Source organism: Cydia splendana, chromosome 27 (assembly GCF_910591565.1).
Source record: "Cydia splendana chromosome 27, ilCydSple1.2, whole genome shotgun sequence".
Lineage (NCBI taxonomy): Eukaryota > Metazoa > Arthropoda > Insecta > Lepidoptera > Tortricidae > Cydia > Cydia splendana.
Window position 1 is genome coordinate 4,239,472 of NC_085986.1, and position 14,038 is coordinate 4,253,509.

General features: G+C 37.3%; 1 protein-coding gene across 1 annotated transcript; it reads right to left on the reverse strand.

Moving 5' to 3' along the window:
* Positions 1-4,402: 4,402 nt before the first annotated feature.
* LOC134803747 (isocitrate dehydrogenase [NAD] subunit gamma, mitochondrial-like) lies at positions 4,403-13,807 on the reverse strand. Its single transcript, XM_063776582.1, has 7 exons — positions 13,453-13,807; positions 12,938-13,052; positions 12,144-12,295; positions 10,753-10,897; positions 10,006-10,148; positions 8,943-9,094; positions 4,403-6,852 (listed from the first exon to the last, which is right to left on the reverse strand). Exons 1-7 carry the CDS (start codon positions 13,689-13,691, stop codon positions 6,620-6,622), a joined length of 1,179 nt encoding a protein of 392 aa, XP_063632652.1. The 5' UTR covers positions 13,692-13,807; the 3' UTR covers positions 4,403-6,619.
* Between the last annotated feature and the right edge of the window lie 231 nt (positions 13,808-14,038).

Here is a 14,038-nt window from a genome sequence, read left to right on the forward strand (position 1 = left end):
ACCCTGCAGCAATTCATTTACTTACTTGGACTCTATTGCCTAGGTAATAAGGGTGACGACATTTTGGCATAAATACCAATATCTCAGTTTTGCAATGGAATTCCGCTTGGTGCCCATAGAACAAAATGAAGTACATAGAAATACCTATCTAATGACCTTACTCTCTTCTGTTGGCGTTGGGTCCAGGCTCCATACAAAGTTACCCATGGTCCTTTACTTTGACAATACGCCCATTAAAATGTTCTTTGCTTGTAACATAAGATTTAAATTATTGTGATGGTACTTAATTAACTTGAGACTCCATGAAGTGTCTATTCTTGAAACCATGTTCGATGTTACCTGAAAAATAGACAATAACGTCCTGTGGAAATGTATAGCCCGTAGTTTCTTAACTATTAACCTTCTGAACGCTGATAACACTAAGGCCACAGAATAAATGGGGTTGGCCGGTAGCAGATGGCGCCATCATAGCTTGCCCCGTCAATCCCTAGAATTGTGTCAAATTTTTGTTTTTTTAATGCCCTGGATGCCAGCCCTTTAAGCCAAATCTCATAGAAAAAGGGGCAAGCTATGATGGCGCCATCTATGCAAACCGTTGACAGTTGCCAACCCCATTATAGTACAGTCACAGAATAAATAATAGCACTAGGTACAGAAGACTCACTCTCTAACAAAACGCGTCTGTTACGATCAGGACAGATATGGCCGCTAGGTGGCGACAGCGCCACGCGCGGCATATGGCTAGCCACCAAAATTGGTGTGGAGCGGATGTACTTTTAGCTACCTGTTGCAAAGCGACGAAATCGCGGAGTGAGCCATCCCTGGTACAGTCACCTGCAATAATATATTACACAACGAAGACGGCAAAATTATCTGACACGATCTTATTTGTAGAGCCATATGAGCGTGTCACATATTTTTGCGGCCTTCGTTGAGTAACATATTATTGCAGGTGACTACTACCGTACAGAAAGGACACTTCCTACAAAACCGAAGTTTGACAGCGATTCAGGGACGAATCATGCTATTCCTTTCTAATGTATGGCACTATCCCTTTCGGCTATTTAGGGTTGTCAAAATTCACGTCATTATCTTATCTGTGGTGGCACGCAGGGACGTCAAGTTGTGCCAACCCTAATAATTGCTTGGAGCAATGCTGAGCCGAACGGAGCCGAGAATGCCCGATAGGAGTTTCATACAAAATATAAGAAAAGTCAAAAAATAGTGCGACATAAAATAGTAGAAATTAAATAAAATAGAACTAAAAAATTTCTATACTAAATTGTTGCCATGTTAAAGCATTTTACGTCAAAAATGTGACAGTTACGTAGGAAGTGGCGCCCTCAATAATCTTCCACAATTTATTGTCGGACTATACTTTGGACATTTCGCATTATCTGTGGCTGGGACTCGAGGGGTTAAAGCAGTCGTGACTTGTGTCGTTACATTATTTAAATAATATTTCGTGATTTCAATTAGATTACCTACTTTTACCAACTACGTAGGCGTGTGCGTGACAATGGGGTTGGCAACTGTCAAAGGTTTGCCTAGATGGCGCCATCATAGCTTGCCCCTTTTTCTATGAGATTTGGCTTAAAGAGCTGGCATCCAGGGTATTAAAAAAACAAAAATTTGACACAATTCTAGGGATTGACGGGGCAAGCTATGACGGCGCCATCTGCTAAAAACTTCCACCGGCCAACCCCATTGTATATGAGAAATGGCGCTCAAAAGGCTTTAACTTGTCCACTCCCACGGCTCATATATGAGCCGCAACGCTTATGGTGTAGACGTGCGCGCCGCCGCGGCGCGCCGCCGCCATAGAGTCAGCGCGCCGCCGCCGCCGCCGGTAGTCTAAAATTCGCGCCGAATATTTTTTTATAAGACAGTATTATGCAGCGTTAAAATATGTAATGCGGGCGCCACTTCCTACGTAACTCTCACATTTTTGATGAAAATACTTACTTACTTGGCAATAATTTAGTACGGATTTTTTTTGGTTATTGTATAATTTATTTTCTACAATTTTATGTCGCACCAACACAATACTAACAATTTCTTATGTGGCAGTATGATTTACATAAAAATGTGTTGTATGTATGGGTAAAACACATTTACAAAGTATAATGTCCAGTGTTTTAACCGTTCTCGATAACACGGCACTTTTGCTAAGTCCAGTATGTTGGACATTGCCAAGTATGCGAAGAGTAAAATTATCAAATTTTCTGGTAGTTTTTATGGTAAATAAATTAAACAGAGGTATGTTAGGTGTTTCAAAACGTTTTAAAAATTCATTACTTGTCGGTTTACAACGTAATGAACGAATGAACCAAATAGATAAAAAAATATTTTTACGGATTTTTTTTCCTGTGCGTTCATCAAGACATCAAGAGACAGACCCGATTTCATTTGAGAAATTTCTTAGGAAAATATTGATAAAATTGCATGCATTATTGTAAAAACCATTGCTCAGACTGCCTCCTAGTCCTCCTACGATACCCCGCTAAGTTTGATAAATGACAGTAAAATTTTACCACCTACGAGCTATAAAGTTTTTGGAAAAATATAAAAATAATAGGTTTGACTTTAATTCATAACATAAGTTGACATTATCAGTAAGTGTATTTGTAATTAAAAAATGCAATTATTCTATATTTATTAAAAACATGAATTTGACAAAAAAAAACCTTATGCACATAAAGTACTGTATGTATCCAAAATACTGGACGTCTTTTCATTATGCGGCGTATCTTTTTATGTACACCGAACCTGGCAACATCCAACATATTTAACATACGTATGTTTTTTTCGGAACTATTATAAATATATTTTTTTCATGATTTTTCTACAATAAACAACCACATAATAAGATAATAACACCAAAAAAATTATACTAACACAGTTTTTTGAGATTTTTTCCCTTGTCGAGGGGCTACCCGAGGTTTTCATCGATTTTTGACAAGTTTTGAATCGTATCTCCTTTTTTTGCACTACAGATAGAATTATAAGACAAACGGTTATCGGTTTTTCAATCTTTTATCTCCAGTTTTGTCCACCGGATTTTGAAAAAAATGAATAAGTACTTATTTTTTTATGAATTTTTTAAACATTGTCTAAAAAACACTTTTTTCGTATCTAATTTGCGGTGATCTTACATGTACGAAATCTACATATTTGGGTTCGTCTTTGATGTCTCGAAAAAGATGTCCCGGGTTTTAATTTTAAACTAATTAACACAAAAGTTATGGCTATGGCTGGTATATGTTCAACTTAGATGCCAAATATCTCGAAGACAATGAACTTTGAAGTAAATATGGGATACTATATTGCTTAAAGCCTTGCTGTTAATATAATAAGGTACAAAAAACATTAGAAAACTAAGGGATACAGATCGAAGGTCATTGGCGTGGGGTAGCCCCTTAAGGGTTAAGCGTAACTTTTCATTATACGTCTTAATGTTGAAAAGTTGAAAAATCCCACGTCGCCGCCGTGGATTTTTTCGTGGCGCGCCGCCGCCTAATTTTTTTCGACCGGCGCGCACGTCTATTATGGTGACGTCACAACGTGGGAATGGACAAGTCACCTTTAACGTAAATACTTAAATGTGACGTTCTCAGTCAAAAGGTACCACTTTGTCGCTTACCATAAAGACGAAATTTGCTTGTATCTTTATACAAATAACCTGTCAGTGTCCTTATAGCAAGCGAAAATGTGGTGCATTTTGATTGCGAACGTCACAAATTGTAATTAGCTATTTAATTACGCGCCGATAGTATGGATAATGATTACAACATTTAGAACTCTACTTTGGTATGTCTAGTCGCCATCAGATATATAGGAGCGGCCAAGGTGTTCACAATATCTGAACACGCACTCTAACGCCCTGACAATAGAGGCGTGTTCAGATATTTGTGAGCGCCTTGACCGCTCCGATATATCTGATGGCGACTGTACTTACTTATAGCATTATCTACGATACAGTACTTATTTCTATAGTCTGTATTTTTAGGTATATAAATAAAAGTAAACAATTTGTACATTTTCGACTAGTTATTACACTTATTACTTATTAGAGGTAGTTATAACATTTCATTGGTTAACCGACCAATTACAAAACCGCCTGGATCAGTCACTGAACGACCAGAATTTAACCAACATTATTTGATCGTGTAATGATGTAATGATTACACGATCAAATAATGTAGGTTAAATTCTGGTCGTTCAGTGACTGATCCAGGCGGTTTTGTAATTGGTCGGTGTAATGTTTTCATCTACCCTCAACTAGCTTAGGGACCCATTTGAGGGTAGATTTTGTTTACTTTTATTTAAATACCTAAAGATATATAGTATAAATAAGGATAATCTAAAATTCTAAAGTTACAGCTAAAATGAAACGAGCCTATATAATACTGGCTTTTATTTCCAATATTAAAACAATTGAAATAAATAAATATTATCTACTTACACAGCGGTAACTGAAATTCTATTTTATAATTACATCTTGTACTTAAATTTTCGAATGCCTCATAACAGATCTTTGCTAGTCAATATTCGACCTTAAAATATAAAGCATAAGGTTTATTGTAAGATCAGTGACAAAGCAGACGATAAAGGCTATTCAATTTTCATTTTTTTACAAATTGTCTAAATAATATCTACAGAAATAAATTAGTGAAAATTTAATACAAAAATGGTAAAATAAATACATGATTTCAAATTATTGTCGACACATGGAAACTATTTAGCGGTACATTTTTGACACAATTGTTACATAACAAAAAATAATTGGCTGATTTACTGTCTATGGTCTACATCTAAAACTCCAAATAAATAAAAATTGTCTATGACAAAGCGTACAGAACTAAAATGGTACTATTAAGTACTACAATTGTATTCGAACATATTTGGTTGCTGTCTAAAGTGTGGTAGAATACTGTATGGTTCAGCTAAAATTAAGAATAATGAAATAAATAACAATTAGTACATAAAGGTATGTAAGTAATATTTCACGCTATAATTTCGTGTTTCTCCGGTGTTACACCATAAATCGTCTGCAATAGACGAAAAGGCCTATGATGATGATATGATGAATTTCGTATTAATTTTTTACTTTACAAATCGGCCTAAATCTAAAAAATATTCTCAATTTTAGCTCACCAACAAGAAAAATGATGCCTATAAAGATTCAAGTTATCACTTTTCCAAAATCAAACTAAGAGACACTTTGGCCTTACCTAAGTCCCAAAATTACCAAAATCGATTTAATTTCACACGTTCTAATGACGTATTTGGGATTTCACTAATTTTGGCGCTTTGGTAACAGATGTCGCTACTGTTATTAAATTTCTTATTAACAGTGGCGTCATCTACAATGAAGTTCTAAGTTTTAAATCTCATTAAATGGATCGATTATTTTTTCTTATAACCCATTGTGTTTCGTCTTCCAACTGGTTTAAAACCATGAATTCACAGGTTTTTTTTTTAGTAAACACAATTTTTTGTAGTAATTTTGTCAAAGTAGGCTTCTGTAAAAGTATAAGCTTAATATTACACCATCTATTAGGGAACAAGTCACATCACAACCAACTTACACATACTCGTTTTGGCTTACGGAACAAAATAACAAGAAAAAATTGATCGACCCTTTAAAAGCTTGATACTACTGGTTGTCATAAGGTCATCTCTGCTTTTATATCCCAGTCACTAAAATGATTATGTTATTATTGAAAGATTTAGGAAAAAATTCACCGCATCAAGTAAGAACTTGCGATGAATAGCACCAGTGATCGCCCTAACCAACTGCGATGACTATCGACAGATTTTCGATTATTTTCTACGTCTAGTTTATGTAGTATCTGTGACGTAAAGACAAATCAGCCCTACCATAGAGAAATATAGTAAGCATAGAGTGCTCACTCCATACATCAGTTTTGGTACCAAAAGGACTATTATTTTCGTTGTCGACATCTAGCATCGAGTAGCGGAATTATCAGTACTGCTACTCGACACTAGATGTCACGTGTGTCGCGAATGACGGAAATTGTACTGAACAACAATTTACAATTAATATTAGAAGCGGAAGGAGTTGGAAATAGAGTTCCGGTTAATCCGGTTATAATATTAGCTGAAAATTGTTGAGCATTAGACTTTTCGGTCGGTGCTACATCTATTGTCAAGTAGCAGTACTGATAATTCCGCTACTCGATGCTAGATGTCGACTACGAAAATAATAGTCGTTTTGGTACCAAGACTGATGTATGGAGTGAGCATTCTATGTATTTTTCATCACACTCGCTCAGTAAATGTGGAATTGCACGCAGGCATAGCGGGAGTAATGGAAAAAGCGTTTTCCCTTGGGAGTAATGAAGTTTATAGTACCATAATTAACAGTTTTTTGTCTTTATACTTCATTTTTGTATCGCAAGTGTGAAGAAAAACATTGTCAAAACAAACAAAGTGTTGTGTAAAAACAAACTCGGGGCGTAATAATATTGCAAGCTCGAGTCTATAAATCGCTCCGGCAAGCCGTTGCGATTTAACTTACTCTCGTTTGCAATATTTAACTTACGCGCCTGCACAATGTAATATTTTTTTCTATGGCCCTACCAACAACCAGTATCTAAAAATGTCCGAGCCCCTGTCCAATATTACCCATAATGGCCTTGACCACGTCCGTGCTGGAGGCGGTCCCCCCCACGTCGGGGGTGAAGATGCGGTCCACGTTGATGGTCTTGGTGACGGCGCCGCGGATCAGCTCCGCGTGGAAGTGGTGCCCGAGGTGCTCCAGCATGTCGACGGAGGCGTTGATCATGGCGATGGGGTTGGCTATGTTCTTGCCGGCGATCGCTGTGCCTGGAGTTAAAAATTGTTGAATGAATATTACAAATTGGTATATACAGGGTGGAAAGGCACGACGATCCTTTCCGGAAATGGGAGATAGTTTAGCCTAAGCTCTATATTTTCTCCATAGAAACTATGTTAATATGGGCAACCGTTTATAAATTATGGCCTTTTAAACATCCATGCAAAAAACTACTTTGTTCTAACCCTAACAGGTGACAGGGTCAATGAACTTACTTGTAAACAATCAGTATACGACAGGAAATTATGCTAATTTGTTGCCATCTAACCATTTTTAGGTCTGCTTACAACACGGTAAGAATCGTTGCAGGATTTTCGATTTTTTAGTGGTTCCACTTGTTCAATACTTGAATGAAGTAGTTATGTTATTCCTTAATATTAATAATACTAACCACAACATTGATTACAACGACAGTTCAAATGGTGACATTGACAACCACTCAAAAGTACGCAATCGTCTTATAAATATCTCTGGTTTCCTTGACTGATAAAAAGGTTTTAGTTTCTTAACACGTTTCACAAAATTATTTTCGAATAAATAGAAACTATCTAAAATAATAAAAAAAATTTTTTTTATTATAAGTAGGTTGTGTTTGATGCACCAAATGTAGGTACATGCAAAACAGAACATTAGAATAAATCAAGAATAAATACTCTTCAATACCAAACTAACAAACCTTCTTGCGTGGTAGGAAATAGACAAGACGTCATCAGACGTCAAACAAACATCAGTTTGAAATTAAATTTTTATTGAACTTTACTTATTTAATGTCATATTTTTCAAATAAAAATGCCGTTGTTAGATGCTCGTGGCTATTTAAATTTGTGGGGCTGTGTAAAAGATATGGTGTACCAAACGGAATGTGAAACTGCGGACGAAATGAGACAAAGGCTAATTGGTGCTTTCTGCGGAGGACAATCTGCGGAGGAAAAATGACGAAGAGCATACACTATCGCATGTGCATCGACATACTCGGGCACGGGCTGCGGCGGCCTTGTAAGACACGGAGGTACATTTGAACACCGTATGTGAAGAGAAGATAGTGTTAAATATTGGCAAAAAATAATTATCTAAGAAAGTAATAAAATTGTTTATAATATTTTTGCATTCATTTGATTTATTTGACATTTATGCGACATTCATACATCATTGCGATTCTGTCAACGATCGGAAAAAAGTGTAAAGTCCCGAGCTTTCCCGACGGAGATCCTTAATCTATAGCCGTGATGTGCACATGCTATAGGGTTGTCACCACAGTTAAAAAGTAGTAAATTTGCTATTTTTATTTTTTACTCAATTAACGATTCTTACCATTACCAATCGTCTCTGTATCACTTAAACGACCTAATACTTCCGGGAAGGATCGTCGTGCCTTTCCACCCTGTATATTCACCCCTCAGCGTATAGTCAAACATAACAAATTCACCCTGTAGATAAAGTGTTTTTCTTAAGTGTGAAATATGTCTATGACTTAAGACGAAAGTGGAGGACGCGCGCGAAATCGCCTTTTCATGCAAACGTAGTCCCCATTTTCGTCCCTGGATATTAACATTATTGAAAATATTTAGACACAATTTGTTGTACATCAACCACAGCTATTGAACCTATGTTTGATTTTTTTCGAATTTTTAATTATTATTAAATTTAACATCATTTAATTAAAAAAATGTTTTCATGTTTGAAATCTGTTTTTCGCTCCTAATTTTTACAATAATCCAAATATGGAAAAAAGTAAAACGTGGGGGCATAGCTATGGTTAATATACATCATGTTATGCAAAAATATTTTGCATAGTATCAATATCCAGAGAGGAAAATGGGAAATACGTTAGTATGGAGAAACGGCCGTCCCCTTTCCGTAACAGGTTGAAATGGAAACGAAAATTACTTCCGCCACTGGACGGACGATAGCCTCATAACCCTTTGCCAGGCTAAGGGATATATATTTCCCACTTGCGGCACTTCAAACATGTGCTCTATTTTCGATGGCTAAGACTGACATTCGATTGTCATTTTTGAAATGTAAGTCTGGTAAAGGGTTAACGCGTTCCCACTTATCCCATTTGGTCCAACTAACGTACCTGTGTTTCTAGTGCCAGGTTCGAACACCGCGTAGTGTTCGCCGTAGTTTCTTCCAGACAACAGCCCGGCGCCGCCCAGCAGCCCGCACACCACGTTGGACACGATGGAGCCGTACAGGTTGGTCATCAGCATCACGTCGAATTGATGAGGCCTGCGATCAAATTGAATTGGATTTTATAACACACTTGCTGGTAAAGTGGTAGTTATTTAACCGCTTAATAATCCTCCTAAATATTAAACACGCGTGATTTTTCGTTATATTATAGCACTTGTTAGGTTATGAAAGAGGTACAAAAAGTACCTACTGAGGTTGACTGAAGTAGCATGACAAATACGAACGTTTCCGAGAAAATACAACGGAAAACAATTATGCACTACGCAAGCACTAAGCATTATGCACTACGTAGCGGGGCACTATCGAACAAGACAAATGTTGGGTAGCTCCGGGATAAGTGGCGTACACAAAGAGAGAGGTCTATGCTGGAGGCTATGGAGGCTAAGCTGATAATGGTAAAATAGCTGTACTAAATTGGCTACAAGCTGCATGATAAGATAAGATAAGATAAGAATACCCTTTATTGACCAAAAAAAAAAAAGTTCATTACATATTACATTTAAATTAATTCACATTTCATTTATATTAACATTTTTCCTTAATTAATTTTAATAAATATATTTTTGAATGTCATTGCTTTTTATTCATTATTCAGTCTGCCTTCTTGGCATAGGCCTCCTCCAGCTCTCTCCATAGCTCTCTATTCTGTGCTGTCCCAATCCAATTTACTCCCGCATGCTTCTTGATGTCATCCGACCACCTCATTATTGGTCTCCCTTCTCTCCTCTTTCCATCTCTAGGATACCATTCCGCTACCTCTCTATCCCACTTATTTTTACCTTCTCTTGCCTCAAGCTGCATGAAGCAGTTATCAATAATCATGTTGTTGTGTTCCAGCTCCGGATACTCTTTTGCAAGACGGCGGGATTTCTCTAAGAACAGACCATCAGATATCCACTCACTCACTCACTCACTCACTCATTCATTCACTCACTCGCTGCACTCACTTGGCTACAAGCTGCATGCAGCAGTTATCAATGATCATGTCATTGTGCTCCAGCTCCGGATACTCTTTTGCAAGACGGCGGGATGTCTCTAAGAACAGGCCATCGGAGATCTTCATGATGTTGGCTTTGTGGACCGTAGTCACCTGAAGTAGGAGGAATTTAATTAAATATACACTTGTTGACTAGATAGCCCTTTTATGACAATCAGCCATTTCATTGGATAATCTGCGTTAAAGCAATATGTGGATTTCCATTAGAGAAGGATCCTTATGCTTCATGTGCATAAGATAAGGACCTTTGCATCAGAAAAGGGTCCTTATGCACATGGATCTGATGGAAAGTCACATATAAGTCGGAAATGAGAGTCAAAGTTTATTTTTACTCTAGTGATGTTTAATATTATTTATGTATTTTATTTGTTGACAACATGCTAGTTTACTTTTGAAATATTATTATACATTCAGTAAGTTTGACTAGGTTTTTCACTCATCTACATACTCCCAAGTTTAGCTGGAAGAGATCCCTTAATAACGATGAACCTTTGTACATCAATTTCTGTAAATTTTATGTGATCCTGTTTTTTTTGTTAATACATACTACAAATAGTGACATTGCTCGCGCGCTCGAATTGTTCATGATAAATTACACTTGAATGGTCAGTATTGAAAGCCGAGCCACAGTGAGGCCGTCTAAAAGCACGAGTATCTTAGGCAAAAAACATCCGTAGTGTCTATTTTCTTTACCTACCTTCTTACGTCCGTTCTTCTTGGCATACTCGAATGCGAACCTGGCCACCCTCTCGGAGTTGCTGGCGGTCACCACCTTCATGGACTCGATGACGCCAGCCACTGATTCGTGTTCCAACATGGCGTATTCACCTTCTGTGTTCTGTCTGGAAATAAAAACATACAATTTTTTATTTTTATTTAAACGAGCAATTCTTGTTTATATATATATTTATTTATTTTTATTTTTTATATATTTATTTATATGTATATGTATTTCGGGGATCTCGGAAACGGCTCTAACGATTTCGATGAAATTTGCTATATGGGGGTTTTCGCGGGGGCGATAAATCGATCTTGCTACGTCTTATCTCTGGGAAAACGCGCATTTTTGAGTTTTTATATGTTTTTCGAACAAAGCTCGGTTTCCCAGATATTATTTTTTTATTACAGTACATCTGGTGCTACATTACGATACCGGTACTATTATATAATCTGTGCCGGTGCTATAATAACTTAATAAGCACATTACATAACTACGTCGAAAATTTAGAGGGCCATATATACTGTAAAACGTTGTACAGGTGTAATGCATAATTGTTTTCCTTCGTATTTTCTCGGAAACGTTCGTGTTTGTCATGCTACTTCAGTCAACCTCAGTACTTTTTTTACCGAGACTGACTGAAATAGCAAGACACGTTCGTACGTTGCCGTATAAATACGATGGAAGATACTTATGCATTACATCTGTAGCCCGAAACCAAATTGAGGACCGGGGTCATATCACTTTCTCTCATTTCTCTCGCTCTTGCCACGATCAGGCAAGGTTTTATGACCATAGTCGTCAGTTTGGTTTGCGGCTACTATAGTGTCTACAATTTGTGCCATTTTCAACCAAAAGGGTACTTATTGTAGGTTAGGTTGTCAATAAAGCGCTATTTCTATAAATTTCAATTTGAAATCAATCTTATTGACAACCAACAATGTGGTACCTTTTAGTTGAAAACGTCACACTTATTTATTTATGAGCCTATACTCTGTATCTTTAGGTATTTAAATAAAAGTAAACAAAATCTACCCTCAATTGGCTCCTTAACCCAGTTGAGGGTAGATCAAAACATTACACGATCAAATAATGTAGGTTAAAGTCAGGTTGTTCAGTGACAGATCCAGGCGGTTTTGTATTTGGTTGGTTAACCAATAAATGTTAAATCTACCCGAAAATTTACAAAATATTTGTTTACTTTTATTTAAATACCTAAAGATACAGACTATAGAGTGTGCAATTCCTGGGCAAAGGCCTCACTCCTCCCTTTCCACGTATCCCGGTCTTGACCCATTTCCCATCAGTTCCTATCAGGCGTCAAGGTTATCTAGCCAACGCCGTCGAGGTGTTATTACTTAATATTTTACCTGATAATAGCGACATCAATGTCCTTGTGCCTCGTGGTGAGTCCGGGGTATGACTTGCAGTGCATCACGTAAGCGTACATGTCTAGTTCGTTACGCAGGGCTACGTTACGTGAGGTAACGTACGCAGCTTCGCTCTTGGTTTCGATGTTGCCCTGCAGTTAAAAGGTTGGATTACTGGCAATATTGGTTTTGTGGTAACACTGATGATGATGACGTATACTCTGTATCTATACTTAAATAAAAGTTAACAAATAATTTGTAAATTTTCGGTTTGTTATTTACATTTATTGATTAACCAACCAAATACAAAACCACCTGGATCTGTCACTTAATGACCTGACTTTAACCTACATTATTTGATCATGTAATGTTTTCATCTACCCTCAACTGGCTTATGAAGCCCTGTTTACTCTTTTTTAAATACCTAACTACACTACTACTACTGACTATAGTGTAATTATTGATATTAGGAAAAGCAACTGCAGCAGCCATCGCCATATCGGGCCATATCAACTGCCCCCCCCTAGCACATCAGTAGACATGTGTAAGTAATGCTCGTAATATTACAAATGAGATATCTCTCGCCCAAAAATCAACCAATACTTCAGATATCATTCATTATGTGAGTGTGGACGACCTGCCGAAGCGCGTGTAATCGATTCAATGTAGATTAACACACAGTAGCGCTGTTCACATTGAGTGATGTGATATCTCAGTGTAATATTACGTTTTCGAAAAAGTGATGTGATATAGCATGTCTACCCATCAGCTGGTGGTGCCCTTGTCATACAAACCTTAAGTCCAACACCATTCCTCTTGATGGTGGTGATGGCATACTGCACATCCTCATCATTGTCCACATTAGGGTCGATATCCACAACTTCAAAGTCTACTGGGGCTCCAATGTATCTGTAAAATTAAATTTTTCCAAGTGATAGAAGACAGTTAAAATATAGACTTGGATTTTAATTAGTACTATACAATCAACAAAAATATATATTGAGATGTGTGCAGAGGCACATGACAAAGATAACAGTGTTGAAAGAGCATATTAGCGTATGTGTCATTAATTATAATCCGACATACGATACTTACAATCTTCTAAACTGCGCAAATTGTGACCAAGACATATTAGCCTTGAAATGGTAACATAAATTCCATTATTTTACAAATATTCGACAATAATTTACGCCATAATACGTTAAAATTAATGAATATACATAAACAGTCAATTTAAGACCGAAATAGGCACAGGGCCGCATCAGGTATGGATAAATATAACCAAGAATGTCTGTCCCAAGAAACTTACTTGAATATGTCTCTGACGTAACCCATGCACTCCGGACCGATACCGCCGCCTGGAAGCATCGTAACAGCGTGTCTTCCTCCATAGTGAGCCTTCGGAATGTGGGACTGTTTCCTAATAACTGGTGTTTTGTGCTGGATATCGAAGTCCGACACAGTAGCAGGTGCTGCGGCCGAGCTCGAATACGCGGCACCTCCCAATTCTGGGATAAGCTTTAGTTTAGATAATAGCCTCACTGCCATCGTGTATTTTCTTCACACAAGGCCGTAGAACCTTTTTAAATCGCAAATAATGCGGGCAGGTTGTTGAATAATCACAGGAAAAGGAAGGTGGAGGAAGTTGATGGCTCTTGCACGTCAGATGGCGCTGAACTGTCAAATGTTCTTCATGATGGCGCCACTGTCCATTTGTAAAGACTATGCACACGGATATACAGTACATAAATGGATTCTATGAAAATTGTACTGTACAACTACACCCCATGTACACCCGTCTACAGCGAAGTCAAAAGGAAGAGTTATGATTTTAGTTTTATATGTATACGTTAAAATAAATGAGCCGATTCTGATAATTTAATTGAGATTTATTA